The sequence below is a fragment of the Neomonachus schauinslandi genome, chromosome 2 (genome assembly GCF_002201575.2).
Source record: "Neomonachus schauinslandi chromosome 2, ASM220157v2, whole genome shotgun sequence".
In the NCBI taxonomy this organism is placed as follows: domain Eukaryota; kingdom Metazoa; phylum Chordata; class Mammalia; order Carnivora; family Phocidae; genus Neomonachus; species Neomonachus schauinslandi.
In genome coordinates, this window is record NC_058404.1 from 184,120,999 (window position 1) to 184,139,752 (window position 18,754).

An 18,754-nucleotide genomic window follows, 5' to 3' on the forward strand; every position below is an offset into this window, starting at 1 on the left:
CCCAGTAGACAAGTAGTTTTCAAGCCGCCACAGGTGTAAATCGTTTTTATATTTCATTTGTTACGATTTTTGCCTGCTCCCACCACTTTTCTGAAGTATTCCTTTTGCAGTATGCTTAATGTTCCATTTTGGCTTGGAAATTATGAACAAAACCCCCCCAAAAAACAAGTGAGATAGCTAAAGAAGAGCACACCAGTCTGTGCAAGATGTTGCCAAGTTTGTGACTTGTCAGTGACAAATATCTTAATTCACTTTAAGAAAGAAGAGATGATATACTCTTGGAGTGGATTTTAAGCACTTTGGAGTTGTGACAAATTTTAAGAAATCTGTTCATTTATTTTGAGGGGGCTGATAATTTTTTTTATGGAATAAAACAGTTTGATAGTCTTGAACCCTCAGGCAGATATACTATTTGAAGTTGGTAATTTTGTACTTAATTTAGTTATTTCCTTTTTGTACCCTCTCCCCCAAGCTGCAAAATTCTGAGATATTTTGATATTAAGGGAACCCAGTGATGTACATAAAGTAATGTTTAGTTAGTTGTACAGTTAATTGAGTGACTTCTTTGTGTTGGACAGTGCTAGCTAGATACAGTACTAAAAAGCAGATCTGGTTCTTGTCCGCATAAAGTAAATACAATTTCATACTGTGATTAGGCTTCTGAAAGAGAATACTGGGGTTTGTATGAAGGCATGATTTGACAATTCAAATTGAAAAGAGAAGATGGAATAAAGGCCTGAGTTGAAAGTAATGGTTTGCCAGGGTAGGGATTGGGGTACAGGGGGCAGAGCTTTCTTGGCAGATGGAACAGCATTTTTTTTTTTTTTTTTAAGATTTTATTTATTAGAGGGGCGCCTGGGTGGCTCAGTTGGTTAAGCGACTGCCTTCGGCTCAGGTCATGATCCTGGAGTGTTGGGATCGAGTCCCTCATTGGGCTCCCTGCTTGGCGGGGAGTCTGCTTCTCCCTCTGATGCTCCCCACCCTCTCATGGGCTCTCTTTCTCTCATTCTCTCTCTCTCAAATTAGAGTGTGCACATGAGCAGGGGGAGGGGCAGAGGGAAGAGGGAGAAGCTGACTCCCTGAGCAGGGAGCCCGATGGAGGGCTCGAGCGCAGGACCCTGGGATCATGACCTGAGCCGAAGGCAGACACTTAACCGACTGAGCCACCCAGGCGCCCATGAAACAGCGTTTTTAAAAACTTTCCTGAAGGGGGTAAAAACGGACTTTTTACTTGAGGAGATACTGCAGTTTGTGTATTCTTTAAAGTATCCAAATGATTTGTGTAAGTCAGCATTTCCGTGCCTGATCCCTCGAGATGATACAAGACTGGTTTATGGACAGTAGAGATAATTAAAGATGGGTTTCTTTCTCTTGCCTAGTTGGAGTGTAAATGTAAACTCTTTGGGAAAGAGTTTGCGTCTATATCTGTATACTTGCCTTGTGCATGGAACTTCAAAAAAAAAAAAACCTGAGATGGAAAAGGCAACAGAGGAGTGTGAAATTTGTCACTACACTGTAGACTGTGGGTGAATCCTCAACATAAATGTGAAAAACGGGTAACTTTTTCATGAAAAGACATTTTTCCTGATTTCTTGGTGGAGAGGGTATGATGATAGGGTGATTTGGTGTATATAATTTGTAATTTGCCTTCTATTCTGAATCTTTTGCTTTTGGGTGTCAGATTCATTTCCATATTGGGACCTGTCACAGGCTAAGGAATTAATCTGGGGTAATGTTTATGAAGCAGAAGGTGTTGTAGCTCTTTTCTTCAAGGACGCATCTTTGTTTTGTAAGACCTGCACCTTCCTGAGTTGTTTATCGTATATATATAGCTTCAGGACAAGCAGCTGGAAAAATCAAGAAAAGTTAAGGACAGGACATAGTTTATATCTATAATCAGGTGATAAGGAGAAACGAACAGAACTTGGGGTCTAAAGGTGTGATAAACCCCTTGTTAAAGCTTAAGGGAGAAAAGTTTTGAACTAACGAGCCAAAGAAGTGCTATTCTACATGATACGAATTAGAAACTTTACACATTTTTTAATCTCCAAAAGGCAACCTAGACAAGAAGATGAAAGAAAATCTAAAAATATATAGCAAATACGAGATTCCAGTACGAACACTGCTACAATAAGGAGTTGGCTGGTACAGGACCTTTAAGGTTGACACTGGGGAGGATTTACCAGGCATTGCTGTAGCACGTTCCCATAGCAGATTGTTTGGGGCCCGAGTTAGAAGCACCAACTGCATAAGGACCACTTAAGAGATGCCACAGTGGGTTTCCAATAAGGCAACATTGTTGAAAAGTGTATGAGTTGAGAAGAGAATCAAAAGGAAATACATCCTAAACCACAGACTAAGATTACAGGGCCGGAGTTGTGTCCCAGCTTTGCCACTTATTAGCTGTGATCTTGGCAATGTTAATTAACCTCCCTGTGTTTATTGCTTTTTTAGAAGATAGAGCTGATAATAACTACCTCAATTGGTTGTTCTGAGATGAAATACATTTATTTGTGTACAGCCCTTAAAGTAATTCCTATCGCCCAGCAAGTGCTAAGTCAACATTTCTACTTTTGCTGCTGCTGATAGTGGTGGTAGATTTCCAGTTTGAGAAATTATTGGATCTTATTAACCAGTTAACCCAGTTAATTAAAAAGAACAAAAACTTGATAAAGTTCCTTTTAATGCAGCACATGAATTACAGTTTGGGGGTTTTAACTTGAATTAAAACTTGGACATTACTTGTCACTATGAAATGAATGAATGAATCCAAATATTCTTTTAGGGCTGTAGGTAAGCTGTGAAATAGGCCTGGTACTTTAAAGACCATGAATTATATAAACATTAATTATAAAGTAATTTATTGAACATCTGTTGTATAGTAGGCTGTGTTCTAATTCAAGTATAGCACTGGGATTAGATAAAGGTAGTTTTACTAAATCTTTAGAAAAGGGGTGGTAATAAAGAATAAATGTGGTTATTTTCCACTTAAGCATTTCCTGTCAGATTGAAAACTCATCGCCGTCACTTAGTATTAGAATTCTTTGTTTTTTATTCATTCATAAAAGCTAACTTGATTTCCTAAAGGTATGCATATATTACATTTGATCTTTGTGTTTATACTTCACTACTTGGCAAGGGTTTAGTTATTAGGAGGCTCTTTGTTTATAGTGCTTAACATCTTAAAAAATATTAAATCAAATGTATGCATTCATACTAGCTTTCTGTAAATTCTGTTGTGAGGATGACAGGCATTTCCTTCAAAACTTGTGAGAACTTGAGGAATGGGCAGTCTGTTTTGAAAAAGTGATTTTGGTTGCCTTCTGTTAACTTCTTAGCCATTTCTTTGGCTTGATTACATAGCTAACTGAAACATACCACATATATTTTAGCTGTTTGCCCAAATAAAGCTGTATGCTTTGAATGCTGATCTCAGAACTATGAGGCTGTCTACACAGGTTATAAGTGGGGTTTGCGGTTTTCTGTTTGCTTTCTTTTTGTCCATTTTTTTGGTATTATAAATGCATTGAAACATGGTAGATTCTAAATTATTCAAAACACTGTGTGGTACCTTTCCATGTGACTGTTCACATCTAGTAGTTTGTTGTTTGTAACCGATACTATGTATAGGTTGTTGTGATTGTAGTAGTAGTATTGTTCGAGTGTATCAAGTTGAACTTGGCCCTATATAAATGTTTGCTTATCCCTTTACAAGTGAAAGGAACATTAAGTATGCAAAGGAACTGTGTTAGTGTCACTAGTTCTTCTCTGACTTGGTTGGGGACTTAAGCTGTGAAGCAATTAAGAACGTAGTTTGATTCAGTCACATGAACTATATAGATGAGCTGAGAAGGGTGGAGGGACTTGCAGATTAACTCAGTGAGCTAGGTTTTAGGGAGAGTAGAAGTTCCTGTGCTACCTTGGTTCACAGCTTCATGCTTAATGTTTCAGTAATTTTTTTGGTACCCTAGGCCAGAAGAAATGACTCAGAATTCCATGTATTTATTGGTTCAGTCATTAAGTATTTATGTCCTAAATTAGCCCTTTAAACAAATACCACACACACATTGGAAGAAAAATATTTTTATTTCATTCTTAAACCACCGTTATCCTCTAGTGTGGTATCAGTTTTTTAAACTTTGGAGTTGGTTTGGACATTGCCACCTTTACTTACTGTTCTACACTGATATTTGCCTTATATTTGCTTTTTATTAGAGCGACTAGCAAAAATTTAGCCTTGCAAAGATAGTATCTCTGAAAGGAATATGCATAATGAAGTTCCTCTGCTAGTTGTGCTGTGGCAGCACATGTTGAGTATGGAAAAACGGTAATATAAATTGTTTTGAATCCTAAGGCAAGAACATAATTATTGTTCTCTGGAAATAGGGTATCATTTAACAAATTGAATCAATTTACTGTAGCAAGTTAATATATCTGTTTATACCCAAAGAAGGAAGTAGTTTACTCTTCTCTTGACTGGATATATAAATAGATGTTAAAGTTCTACAGTAATCTAAACTTGGACTGTGCTAGGGGATTATACATAAGCTGTCCTTTAGGAGATCTTAATATTAAACAACCAAATATCTTTTTTTTTTTTAACTGCTGTGTTCACATGTATCAGGTTTGTAGAGTTGTTTTTTTTTACATCATAGAACTATATAAATTGAGAAATACAGTGCTAGCATTGTGGACACTGAAGACTTTAAGTTAGTGATGAATCCAAAAATAGCTAGATTACCTAAAAGGGGTAAATAACTTCATTTTAAACTGACTTATGCTTCATTTTTGTACCTATGCCATATAGAAATAACTGATATTGGAAGAAATTGTTGGAGGAAGGTAATTTGATGACTCTCAGTAGTTACTGAATAAGTATAATAGCATTCTCTGTGAACATGTTTAAAAGTTGGTAATTGACCATTTCATAATGTTGGCATTGTGAAGTATGGGTAGGGTGTGGGTGTTCAGGCTTCACTGTATTTATAGTAGTGAGAAGAGCTGTATTTTATAAAGTCACTAATACTATATATAGTTCTTTTCTTCTGATATAGTTCCTGCTAAGTGCAAGCTGTTTTAGCTTTGTCATTCTTCTGTTTCTTTTACTGTTGTCATTCAAAAAGTATTCCACTGGTTGGTAGGAGCTGCTTTTATTTTTTTTAGAGATTTTATTTTTAAGTAATTTTTACACCCAGGGTGCCTGGGTGGCTCAGTCGTTAAGCGTCTGCCTTTGGCTCAGGTCATGATCCCAGGGTCCTAGGGTCAAGCCCTCATAGGGCTCCCTGCTCCACGGGAATCCTGCTTCTCCCTCTCCCACTCCCCCTGCTTGTGTCCCCCCTCTCTCTCTTTGTCTCTCTCTGTCAAATAAATAAATAAAATCTTAAAAAAAAATAATAATTTCTGCACCCAACATGGGGCTCAAACTCAGAACCCTGAGATCAAGCGTTGTATGCTCTACCTACTAAGCCAGCCAGGCGCCCCATGTACTGATAGGGGCTTTAAACAAAAATAGGTTATATGGTAGAGGGAAAATATATATATTTTTTGGTTATGGTCTATTTCAGAAGTCTTGCTCCATTGTAACTTAAAGAATACTACATACTGTTTGTGCAGGCATTTTAATATGCGTAGTTTTTCTTTAATAGAGGCACTCATAGGACTTGATTGGATTGTAGTGAGTTAATCTAACAGTTTTAGTAGTAAATAGTAAAAATTTATACAAACCTTAAACTTTTTTAAAATTTTAATTTAAAACCTGTACATTCATTCATCAGTCTTTTAATGTAGGATGAACACCATTTTCTTGAATATGGGCCCTTTGTTTGGAGTTCACTTAGGCAGTTAAAATGTCTAGATCTTACAGTGGTATTTAAACTTCAGACACTTGGAAAATACATATGTGTTACTTTTCTGGAATTCAAGAGAATTGAATCTTGAATTCTGGAATTCCAGACCCCTTTCACTTTTTTATAGTTACGTCACACATCTGATACTGTGTGTGTGACTTATCTTTTTCGAGCTTTTCTGAAGCATATAACAGGAAACATCTGTACAACTCTCTTTTCTACACTAAGAGCTTACCATTTCATGTCAAATATAATTATGTTGATCCAACTGGTAGGGACAGAAATGTGGCTACCACAGTATGTTGTACAGAGGTAAGGTTATCCCAAGGATTTATTAGGTAAAGGTTAGTTAAGAGCATAGCGTAGAATTCTATATAGGGTATTCAACAGGTGCCCAACAATTGGTATACTAGGTGCTCTAAATACATTCTTTTAATTTAAACAAAAGCCACCATATTCTCATTTTACAAATGGCGTATTAGAGAAGTTGATCTTGTTTAAGATCAGATGCCAAGAAGAAGGCACAGACTTGAACCTAGGTTTGTCTTGCAATAGGGGTGTATCCTTAACCACTGTATGTGGTGTTACTCCTCATCTCCATGTAATTCTTTTATGTGTAAGTATTTGTAAAGTGTTGCTAGGTAATTTGGAAAGCAGTAAATCTAATTACTCAGATTAAACAGTGCCAGTCATTTATAATAAACTTCGAAGCAGTTACCAAGAATTTCTTTGGGTCATGCTGAGTCAAGTTTTGGATTCTTTAGAAATACAGGTTTTTTTTCTTAAAAGATTTTATTTATTTATTTGACAGCTAGAGAAGGAACACAAGCAGGTGGGAGTGGGAGAGGGAGAAGCAGGCTTCCCCACAGAGCAGGGAGCCCAATGTGGGGCTCGATCCCAGGACCCTGGGATCATGACCTGAGCCAAAGGCAGACGCTTGACGACTGAGCCACTTAGGCGCCCCATAGAAACACAGTTTTGATTTAGCTGCATGTGCAGTTATGCCAGAATAAAGCCTGCACTTTGAAAGGTAACCAGGTCCTAACAGTATTGCAAGAGCACTACCTATCTAGGATTTTCGGAATATATTAACTTAATTGTTATAGCAGGGCTGGTTCAAGACATGGCTGCTGATTTCACTTATATTGTTCTAGAACAGTAAATACAAAGTTGCCTTATTTTTTTTAATGACTATAGTTTGTTTTATTCTATTGATGGGCACTCGGATTTGCAGTTTTTGCTATTAAAAACACTTGTTGGGGTGCCTGGATGGCTCAGTCAGTTGAGTGTCTGCCTTCGGCTTGTGTAGTGTTCTTGGGGTACTGGGATGGAGCCCCACGGAGGGCTCCCTGCTCAGCGGGGAGTCTGCTTCTCACTCCCCCCCCTTTCTTTCTCCCCTTCCCCCTGCTTGTGCTTTCTCTCTAATAAATAAATAAAATTAAAAAAAAAAATACTTGTCCTAGTACCCTCCTAACAAAACCTTGTACACACATTTTTTCACACATGCACACGTATATATCTGAAATGAATTCCCTACAAATGAAATTGGTTGGGTTACAGGGTATGTTTGAATTTTATTACTGCCAGATCGCCTTCCGTAGAGATTTATCTACTCTGACCAGTAAGGAATGAGCAAATGAGTGTCTTTCTGTATCCTTGCCAACATTGTATTGTGGAACTTTTTTATTCTTTGTCAGTATTGTAAGTGAAAAATGGAATATTATTATGGTTTTAATTTGCATTTCTTTTGTATGAAATTGAGCATCTTTATATGTATTTATGAGCCATTTGTGTTTCTTTTTGGGTCTCAGACTATTGCTTTTCTCATCTTCCCGTAAGTATTGCTACCTGCTTGACTGTCATTTGTAAGGTGCTATTTTAAAATGCATCCCAATCACAGAGAAGGTAAATTTGAAAAAATGTACAGTATTACAGGATTAGTGAAACTTGGAGTTTGTCCATCTTTCTGTGGTCAGTTGGCCTTTTTTATATTGATTGTAGGAGCTTTTAACAGAATTAGCGTTCTAGATATCAGTTGCAATTTTCTTAACAAAATTGGCCTTCTGGATTTAAGTTCCAATTTTTGCTCACTTTGCCATGTTTCTTTGCTTTGTTTATCACACTTCATGCCATGTAGAAACCTGAATTTTATACAGGTGTTTTTAATTAATTGAATTAGTTGAAGAAGTATTCAGTGTATTGAACAATTATTTGAATCCATGTATTCTAATATTTTGTTTTTGTTTTACACATCTTTGATCAATTTGGAACTTTTTTTAGGGTGATATAAGGTTTGAGGTAGGGATTTAGGAAGGTTTACACTCTATGTCTCTCTTAATACATTCCTACACCAGAGAAAATAACACTAAGTTATTGGGGATTGTTTCTCCACATAGACATAATTTTTCATTACTTTTAACTTAGGCATTAGTTACTGACATTCATTAAAGTTATGAATAATCTGATAACAGTTTATTAAAAATTTCTGGTATACATTTTGGGAAACATTTTCACCATTCTGTGCATCTTTTTTCTTTATGATTTTTTTCTTTGAACCAGACAACTTGAGAAATTTTTCAAAAAATTATAAATATATGTAAACACAAAACTAAACAATACCTTTGCAGTCTGTAATGTTTTGTCATACTTTATTCACATTGGAATTGGTGAAATTGGCTAGGGATCAGGGTTGGCAGTTGGCTTGTAGTTGTACTATGCCATTTGCATGTGCGCACTGCAAAAAAATACTCAAGCTAAGTTCATACTACTCGGCACACTGAATTTTTTTTTGTTTATTTTATTAATTAAACAGTCATGGTTGAAAATATGAACTGTGTCTGACTTACTCTTCAGGAATCTTTTGCTGCTTTAGGCATGTATTTAACCTGCCTCTTGTTTAACTTGATTTAGACTGGTGCTTCTCATACTTCAGCAAGCATCAGAATCACATGAAAGCTTGTTTGAACAGATTGCTATGCCTCATCTTCACAATTTCTGATTAAGCAGATCAGGGGTGAGACCCAAGTTTTGTATTTCTAACCAGTTCACAGGTAATACAGATGACTCTTTAGGCAAGTTTTTGTTTCAAAACAGAAGAACACTGGATAATAGGGTATGCAGTCAAATGCAGAGTTTGACTCTCCTATGCAGTTTTTGATTATTAGCCTATTGTTGAAACTTCAAAATTGGGTGATCACAGTTTTATTATTGTGACACCCTGATGCCTTAGTCTGGTTAAATATTCCATTAGTACTAAGGAAGGTAGTAAAACTTAAAAGGAAAATGGCTATGGCTTTTATAGGATCATCAGTACCCTGGTTTTGCCTTTTTCTGTGCTTTGTGTTTGGTTACCCTTTTTTTTTTTTTTTTAAGCAGAGGGCTTCATATATCTAGTAGTATAGCAAGTCATTGGGTGACTTTTCTTTTTTCTCAGGATTAATAAAGACCTTAATTTCACACACACACAAAATTCCATGCATAATTTAAAAAAGAAACGAAAACAAGGAAAAACCATAAAGGATACAGGGGAACAATTAATACACAGATAAAGTGCTGTTCCGTACAAAACAACAGAAAGAATCAGAATCAAGTCACTCTAAATATAAAGAAAGAAAATCACCTCAAATACTGTGCTAAAGTTGCCAGTAATTCTGGTAGTGGCTTAATTAGGCAAAGTGTAGGACCCTTCCTTCTGTTTTCCTCTTTATAGCATAAGTAAACAACAGTGACAACAGGCTGGAGGAGTCTAGATGGAAGGACAAACCCAGAGGGGGAGGGAAACCTGGGGAGGGATAGGTGTGTGGTCTTGCTCTCAGCCTCGCCTCTGTTCTTGACATAGGCAGGTCAGTTGATTGGTCTTTATTATTTTGACATTTGACCTATTGAACTTGGGTCTTAATCCAGAGCCTCATTCCCTCTATTTTTTGCCAGTGAACATGCCTGTACTTCAAGCCTATTAATGTACTTTAAGAAAAGTCCAATATTCCTAAAATCAACTGCTTATGTTCATACTGGCACACTTTTTGTTTAGAACTTCAAAACTTCAGACATACGGCACACATAGAAAGAAAAATTTACTGTGTGTAAATACGATAACAACGGAAAAGACTACCTGAAATCTAGTATTGAAAGCATGCCATAAAGATTGTTGGTGACACACAGCAAAGAATTGTCCCAGAACTCTGAAGGCCCAACAAACTGTAGTTTTCCAATAAAACAAAAATGTATGTTTTTCAGATGTTAAATAAGGTATACTAATAGAGACAAAATTAGAATTTTGAGGTGACTCATGAGAAAGATGTTGGATGGCAGAAATCTGTTCAGTTTTGGTACACACTTAGAGCATTACTCAGTGTTACAGTAAGATAGGGAGGAGGAAAAGGACATACCTGTTTTGGGGGGACACTTATGTGACTTGCATCTGGTACTGGGTTGTTGAGTTTTTTAGAAATCTCTCTATATAGAAGATCCAGATGTACTTGGGGGGTCTAGCTCTGTTTCCCTGATTTAAAAGGCTACCTGGGGCGCCTGGGTGGCTCAGTTGGTTAAGCCTCCAAATCCTGGTTTCGGCTCAGGTCAAGATCTCAGGGTTGTGAGATCAAGCCCCACTCTGGCTTCACGCTCAGTGTGGAGTCTGCTTGAGATTTTCTCTTCCTCTGCGCCTCTGGCTGTTGTTTGTGCGTGTGCACACGTGTGCTCTCCTCTCTCTCTCAAATAAATAAACCTTAAAAAAATTAAAGGTCACCTAAGGTTTGGGGGTCAATTAAATCAGGGCAAAAAAAAAGTTTGGCTGACTAAAAGCATGCCCTGCAGTCATTTCAGAGGACAAAGAAAAGAGCAGTAGTACTTAATATTTGTTTTAATATTACCTCTTTTCAGTAGATCACAAATGAGCTTACAAACGATTTTTTTCTGTATGTTTCCTTCCAACCCCCAACCCCACACCAGGTAACTTTTTGCTATTGTATTTATATGTACATTTTTCTTGGACTTTGAGGAGAGTGTGTTTGTATAGGAGGGGCCCAGGATTGGGGATCAGTACACTGATACTTAGTCTTAAGCTATTTAACTGCTTTTGAGACCCTGGGAAAGTTAACTACTGATAGTGAATTTTCTACACTGGAAAAGCGGCAATATTGATTATATTTTTAAGAGACCTTTCATCTTTAAAATATTTTAGAGTGTGTGCACACGCAAGTGGGTGGGGGACAGTGGAAGAGAGAGTCTCAAGCAGACTCCCTGCTGAGCGCAGAGCCCAACTCGCCTTGGGGCTCCATCTCACAACCCTGAGATCACTACCTGAGCTGAGACCAAGAGTCGGACGCTTAACTGACTGAGCCACCCAGGTGCCCCTACAGATGTAATTTTTCCCGAAGCTCTCTATTGCATACAACAAGCTTCCTACATTCCTGTGATGCAGGAGAGATCACTGGGTGATGATCAAATACTGAGACAACTGTTAGGAGTCTGTCTCTGGAGTCTGGAAGTCAGAGGGTTTAGTTGACCATTTAACTTAGTACATATATTATGCATACTTTCTAATAAAACAAGGCAAATAGTAGTTCCATTAACGTGCAATATCTCTGTTCTGCCATTTGCAACACTTCCCTTCAGAAAAATATAAAAGAATGAGTATTTGGGTTAGCTGTGCTTTTAAATGCCCTCTACACTGTTGTGGTTGTGTGAAGCTTGAGGAATGTAAGAGGAAAAAGATCAAAATAAAGAGGGTGGCTTTTTTTTTTTTTTTAAATGGGTTTTAAAGGAGTTTTCAAGTTAAGCCTGATACTTTTATCAGTTCTGTGACTTCACCTTTTTAGTACGTGAGATTGAGGTACATTTTTTTTTTTTTTTTATTGAGAGAGAGAGAAAGAGAGCATGAGAGGGTGGAGGGTCAGAGGGAGAAGCAGACTCCCCGCTGAGCAGGGAGCCCGATGCGGGACTCGATCCTGGGACTCCAGGATCATGACCTGAGCCGAAGGCAGTTGCTTAACCAACTGAGCCACCCAGGCGCCCGAGATTGAGGTACATTTTTACAATCTGAGGGTCTTAAAACTTGTAGCGGTTTGGTGGTGGGTATTACCTGGGAATGCTTGAACTTGATCTAGCTGTCCGTATTTCACTTCAGATAAGTAATGTGCTATTGTTGGAACTATGTGTACTGGGTTTCTTTGCTAATTAAAATGTCTTCAAAAAGATTACACTGGGAATCCATGTTGAAATGAGTAAGCTTGGATACTGAGCAGCATGGTGTACATTTGATGGTATTTAAGCAAATATTTATTGTTTGGAGAGTGACCAGTTCATTTTTTTTCCCCCCTATGAAAGAACAGACAAGAGCTTTGTGGAATCTGAGGCAAGTTACTCACAAGCAGATGAAACTGTATTATGTTTTGCTACTGAGATAATGTGCAAAAGGATTGCCTATCTCATGTCAGTAAGCTGAAGTCAGGAGAAATTACTAAATGTCCTCAAATAGATCAGAGATACTTCAAAGCACCTAGAGGCTATAGTGTAGCTGATTCATGTGCTGTGCTACACTGTCGTCAAGCCATTGAGTCATAGTTTAATTGGCACTTTTTTCTTTCATGGTCTTAATATAAAATAATCTTCAGGTAATTCTGGGCCAACTGCAGAAATGTAGTTTATTTTAAAAAATATGGCCAAAGAAGAAAGAAGCCTATTAAAATATATAGAGTAAGGATGGGTTTGTTTGCCAAAAGTCTTACTAAATTTAGAAGTTCAAGTGAAATAAGGAGAACGATTCACTTCTGTACATTGTCAATTTGGTGAACTTCACTGCGCCAACAATCGCATTAGCTAAAAATACCAAGTTGGTCCATGAAAGATTAGGTTAGACTCATGTGTGAAAAATAAAAACCCAAAATAATGAAGTTAGAAATGATGACTTCACATTTTTATACTGCTTTTAAATTTGTAAATAAAACCATGAATTGAATGAACTGTGACTTTAGCCTCTGCAGGTTGACTTTGTTTTGTTCCTGTGCCAAACTCTGGGGATAGTTGTTTTGTGTTAGTGACAGTAGCAGCCAGAATAGCATGGCTAGGAGATGGCTGGCCCGTAACACCGTTTGCAAACCACCCTGCATCTGAGTGCTGGATTAGCTGTTTCATCTTGAGCCATCTTTAAACCTGGTTTCCCTCTCTGCTTCGTTGATTTAGTGGGTGTCCTTTGCCTTTTCTCTTTCATATATATTTATCAACATTTCTAGTGCTAATGCTGCTCCTTATTCCATGAATGTATTCCTTTTTGTGCTTCTTTGCCATCATGTCATTGAATTGGATGGGACTGGGGCAAACAGAGATGGAAGACTTTTGTGCTCTCTCAGCCCTTTTGAACCAAGGAAGGCTATTGTTAGCTTAAGTGGAGAATTACTAAAGCTTTAGAGAAATGTACTTTTGCATGTGGTAACATTTTAGTGATGTGTGGTTATAAAACAAAGTGGCTTCTTAGTTTTGTTTTGCAGGTCGAACATATTTACGTTTTAAATTTTGTTTTTAAGAAACTCATTTAAGTGATGCATTTTGCTTTGGCATTTGTATGAAACCATGTGATCATTATATTCCATAAGCACATTTAATCTTGTTTTCTTAATGCATTTCAGTATTACAGTCTCAGTTGACAAGATTTGATAGTGTATAACTTGTTTGATACTCTTAGAAGTTTTTCTTCATGTTTAATTTTGCAATTGATTATGAAACAATAGTACATTTGTTTCGGGGAAAATTTAATTTTGATTTTCCTGATGTCTTTGCATGTCATGAAGTTTAGTTTTAAAATGTTCTAAATGAACCTTGACCAACTGTGTTATGTGAATATAGGTATATGACTGATGGGATGTTACTTCGTGAAGCTATGAATGATCCCCTCCTTGAGCGTTATGGTGTAATAATTCTTGATGAGGCTCATGAAAGGACTTTGGCTACAGATATCCTCATGGGTGTTCTGAAGGAAGTTGTAAGACAGAGATCAGACTTAAAGGTAAAGTAATTTTTTTACTCATTTGTTTCATAAAAAAAGGTATATATAAAAAACAGGGAATACATGCCAATCATTCTAATCAACTATAAAATACCAAGTGTAAAATAAGGAACCAGTAAGTACCTACATTGTTGTTATTCTTCGTTTCTAATGTACGTAGCTATGTCTTCATATGTGTTCTTGGTATGATTCCACTTTTTAGTAATGTATTTTTAAGCCAGATCTTTTCCATTTCTAACCCACCTGTGTTTTCTTGTGATCTAATAACATGGTGGTTTTATAACCCTGCTGCTCACCCTACCCTTCATTAAATACAGAAACCTCAAATCTTTGTCCTGTCCCAACATAAACACACCCATTATAACTCAGTCATGTTGGGTAGTAGGAACAGCTATACCCAGAACAAGCAAGCCACTCCTCAGAAATGTGCTCACTTAACCTAGTTTGCTTGGTTTTTTTTCTGTCTGTTATACTGCGACTACCCTGGTCAGTGTTAACTCTGTTGATAAGGGCCTAAAACGGACTGAATTTTCTGACTTTTTTGCCTCCCAGAGTTTGTGAAGTGCCTCTTTGCTGTGTGTGTGTACTGTTTATTGGAGCTTAGACTCATTATTCGGTTGTTAGTATATGTGTTATAGGGATTGTACACTGGGCAGAAAGATTCTGGGTCTTAAAAAATTATCTTAGTATGTTTTTGCTTGTAAATTAAATTTATGCTTTTAAAGAATGTATTTAAAGAATGAGTACTGTTGGGGCGCCTGGGTGGCTCAGTCGTTAAGCGTCTGCCTTCGGCTCAGGTCATGATCCCAGGGTCCTGGGATCGAGCCCCGCATCGGGCTCTCTGCTCTGCAGGAAGCCTGCTTCTCCCTCTCCCACTCCCCCTGCTTGTGTTCCCTCTCTCACTGTGTCTCTCTCTGTCAAGTAAATAAATAAAATCTTAAAAAAAAAAAAAAAAAGAGTGAGTACTGTCATTATTGATTAAACCTTATGAACGATTGAAGTTTTTGTTTGATTTTAATTGTAGTTGACAGGTTATGTTAGTTTCTGATGTACAACATAGTGATTGGTAATGACAGCTCTATATGTTATGCTGTGTCACCTTGAGCATAGCTACCATCTGTGACTGTACAACGCTATTACAGTACCATTGACTATATTTCCTGTGCTGTACCTTTCATTCCCGTGACTTACTCATTCCGTAGCTGGAAGTTTGAAACTGCTACTCTACTTTATTCATTTTGCCCATCCCTCCACCCCCCTCTTCTGGCAACCACCAGTTTGTTCTTTGTATTTATGGGCCTCTTTCTGCTTTGTGTTCTTTAGATTTCACATATAAGTGAAATCAGGTGTGGGCTATTAAAGCTTTTAGGAAAGAAAGTCGAAGTAGAAATTACTCTGTAGTAGAATGTTTTATGGGGTGCCTTCTTTTTAAGTAAATTTTTAATGGGTGCTGTAATGTGTGATTACGTGGAGGGAGGGTGACTGCACTGTCCTGTAGCCCTGCCCCTGAACAGCCTTTTGTGGCTGTGGCTTTTTACAACAATGTAGAAAATCCCTGTGTAGGAATTTTTCTAAAGAAGTCATGCTTATTAAAAATGCTTTGGAAGAAGGGGAAAAATTTTTTTTTTTTCCATTTTTTTTTTTTTTTTTTTTTTTGTCTTTTTCACATTTCCTGTTTTTTCCTGTCATGGTATTGTTTTAATAAACATGGTAGTAATCATACTATTTATTAATAATGTTTCGTATCAATCCCCTTTACATACTGTGTAAACTTTATGTAAACATAAATATGTTAGCATTTTATGGACTTTGGGTTTTAAGATATTGTTTCATGAAGATATATTGTAGTTTATTTATTGGGTATTGGGTTTATTTCTGATTTTTTAAGATGTCAGTAACTCTCTTACTCTGTAGCTCAGCATTTCTGTATTTGATATAGTTTTTAAAGATTTATTTATTAGAGAAAGGAGTATGAGCGGGGGCGGGGGGGGGGAAGCGGTTGTGATCTCAGAATCCTGAGACCATGACCTGAGCTGAAATCAAGAGTCAGACGCTTAGCTGACTGAGCCACCCAGGTGCCCCTGCATTTGATTTTTTTAATCACTTTATTTGTATGAAGATTTTTGTAGTTTTTTTAAATAAGTGATATATATAGAACAATAAACATTACTTGTTTTTTTTCCTTAAGACCATGTAAGAATCCTTGAAGACAGCTTCAAATAATTTACTGTTTCTTTTTCCAGGTTATAGTTATGAGCGCTACTCTAGATGCAGGGAAATTCCAGATTTACTTTGATAACTGTCCTCTCTTAACTATTCCTGGGCGTACACATCCTGTTGAGATCTTTTATACTCCTGAACCAGAGAGAGATTATCTTGAAGCAGCCATTCGAACAGTAATCCAAATTCATATGTGTGAAGAGGAAGAGGGAGATCTTCTACTTTTCTTAACTGGTCAAGAGGTATAGTCATTATTTTCTTATTTAGCCTTTAGCATATTAAATTATACAACAGCTTTTTAAACCTAAGAACTTGGTGTATATTAACCATGTGTTTCTTATCCCAAGTTTTAAAGATTTTCTTCAACTTGATTGTATTTAAGTATGAAATATATAATATACCCTTTGTCTATGTACTCTGTGAATACCCTTTTATACTGTTGGTGTTTGTTAATTATCGTAAGAATGTTAAATGCTTTTAGAATTTCAAGATTTAGCAATTGCAGTCTCAGCTTTCGAGAGACATGGGTGGTAAGAAGTGGTGTGGTAATTTGCAGTTTTGCTGAAGCAAGAATTTGAACCACACAGCTGCTGTGAAGATCAGATTGTCCTGGTCAGTTAGCTTGTGAGTGAACTTGAGTCACTTGGGTGCCCATTCAACATCAAAACAAATGTTTGTGTTTTGGTTTTGTTTTCCATGTGTTCACTGAGGATTAGAAGGAATCACTGAAATTTCTTAGTTAGAATTTAACTCATTTTAAGATACACGTTTTATTCTCAGGTGCTACATTTTTAAAACTTGTTTCCCACAGTAGGTTTATAGGTGTGCTATGAAATTCTCAAGCTAAAGTTCAGGAAAAAGCTGTCTGGATAAAACAGTTTTAGAGAGCCTTTTACTGGAGGTTTTCTTAAGAGCTTGTCCTTTGTTTCAGTAGATTTTATGAATTTTCTAGAATGTGCTTCTCAAACTTAACATACACGCAGATCACTTAGAAAATTTGCGGATTCTGATTCAATCGATCTGGTGGAGCCTGAGATTCTGTATTCCTAACAAGCTTCTAAGTAATGCTGAAGTGCTCCAGGTTTGAGTGGTGAGGTTCTAGAGTAGCGCTGTCCCATTAGACCTTCCTTTCTTTCTTTCTTTTTTTTAAGATTTTATTTATTTTTTGACAGAGAGAGAGAACACAAGCAGGGGGAGTGGGAGGGGGAGAAGCAGGCCCCCCAGCGGAGCAAGGAGCCTGATGCGGGGCTCAATCCCAGGACCCTGGGATCATGACCTGAGTCGAAGGCAGATACTCAATGACTGAGCCACCCAGGCACCCCGCATTAGACTTTTCTTCAGTGCTGGACAAGTTCTGTGTCTGTGCTGTTCAGTATAGTAGTCACCAGGAATGTTAAGGCTTTTGAGTATTTGAAGTGGTGGCTGTGAGAGGAGGGATTAAAATTTAATTTTACAGCATTTTAATTAATTTAAATTTAAATAGCTACATGTGCCAACCCTCCTGTTTGTTTTTGTATGGCCCACGAGTTAAGAATTGTTTTTACATTTTTAAACAGTTTTAAGTAAGAACAAAGAATGTGCAGCAGAGATGATCCATGGATGCAAAGCCTAAATTGTTTTGGCCCTTTACAGTAAAATGTCTGACCCCACCCCAGAAGATTTTTTCTCAAGTGTGGCCAGTGGACTGAGGAGGGGAGAGTTTGTTAAAGCAAGTTCTTGGCCCTGTTCCAGACTTGCTGAAATAGGTGAAATCTGAGGTGCGATATAGGAATCTGCATCTTAAATGAAGTCTACGGGCCATTTTTGTATTTCCCTAGGTTTAAAGGTCACTATGCCAGAGAATGTTTAAACCAGTATAATTCCTATAGTACATTAATGACACAACTATAAACACTGTCGTGGGGGAATTGCCCTTGTTCTCCCAGATAGCAAAATCAGAAGTCTTCTGTGTGACTGCCTGCCTCCATTGGAATGTGAATTATTTTATTTGTATTCAGTTTCTACAGGAATGCTTGATAACACATAATATTCCGGCAAATGCTATTGTTTTAAGAGCTATAAATATTGCATAATTTTTTTATCCTTGCATTTCTTCAGTATTTATGTGATCTATGATTTGTACCCCCATTGGCCATCGTTCTTTACTGTAGAACAGGGTTTTTCAACCTCAGCACTATCTACATGGTAGGCTGATCAGTTTTTTTGTTGTGGGGTAACCTGTGCATCGTGGCGTCTTTGGTCTTTACCCATTAGATGCGTAACATTCTCTCCCCCCGTGGTAACAACGAAAAATGTCTGCAGACATTGCCACATGTCCCCTGGGTTGGAAAATCATTCCCAGTACAGCATCACACTTGCTCTTTTGGGAAATAAAATGTGTTGCAAATTCAGTTTTACAGATAGACCTATGTTGGTACTAGTCTTCCCTTTTATGCATTTTGAATGGAAGAATTTTTAAATATTTTGTAAGCAAGAGTACCAGATGCTTTTTTGATGGCATATAAACGATATTTATGCACTAATGCAGTCTTTAGGCAGTTGAGGTATTTATTTTGTCCTTTTGTGCCTTGTCTCTAGTTTCTTGCTTCATCTAGAGTGCTGCATAGTGTATTTTTGTAAATGACTTAAAAATAGCCATTATGTTCAGGTAACTAATGATATTAGAATTTTATCAGAAACATCAGATGGT

At 37.2% G+C, this 18,754-nt stretch overlaps 1 protein-coding gene across 2 annotated transcripts in view; it reads left to right on the top strand.

Moving 5' to 3' along the window:
* Nucleotides 1–18,754, top strand: part of DHX15 (DEAH-box helicase 15) — a 58,549-nt gene that overhangs the window by 14,670 nt on the left and 25,125 nt on the right. For both annotated transcript variants that reach the window (XM_021679446.2, XM_021679447.2), the window contains exons 4-5: nucleotides 13,686–13,845; nucleotides 16,089–16,307. In XM_021679446.2, the coding sequence (XP_021535121.1) occupies nucleotides 13,686–13,845; nucleotides 16,089–16,307 (379 nt within the window). The remainder of the gene's footprint in view (nucleotides 1–13,685; nucleotides 13,846–16,088; nucleotides 16,308–18,754) is intronic.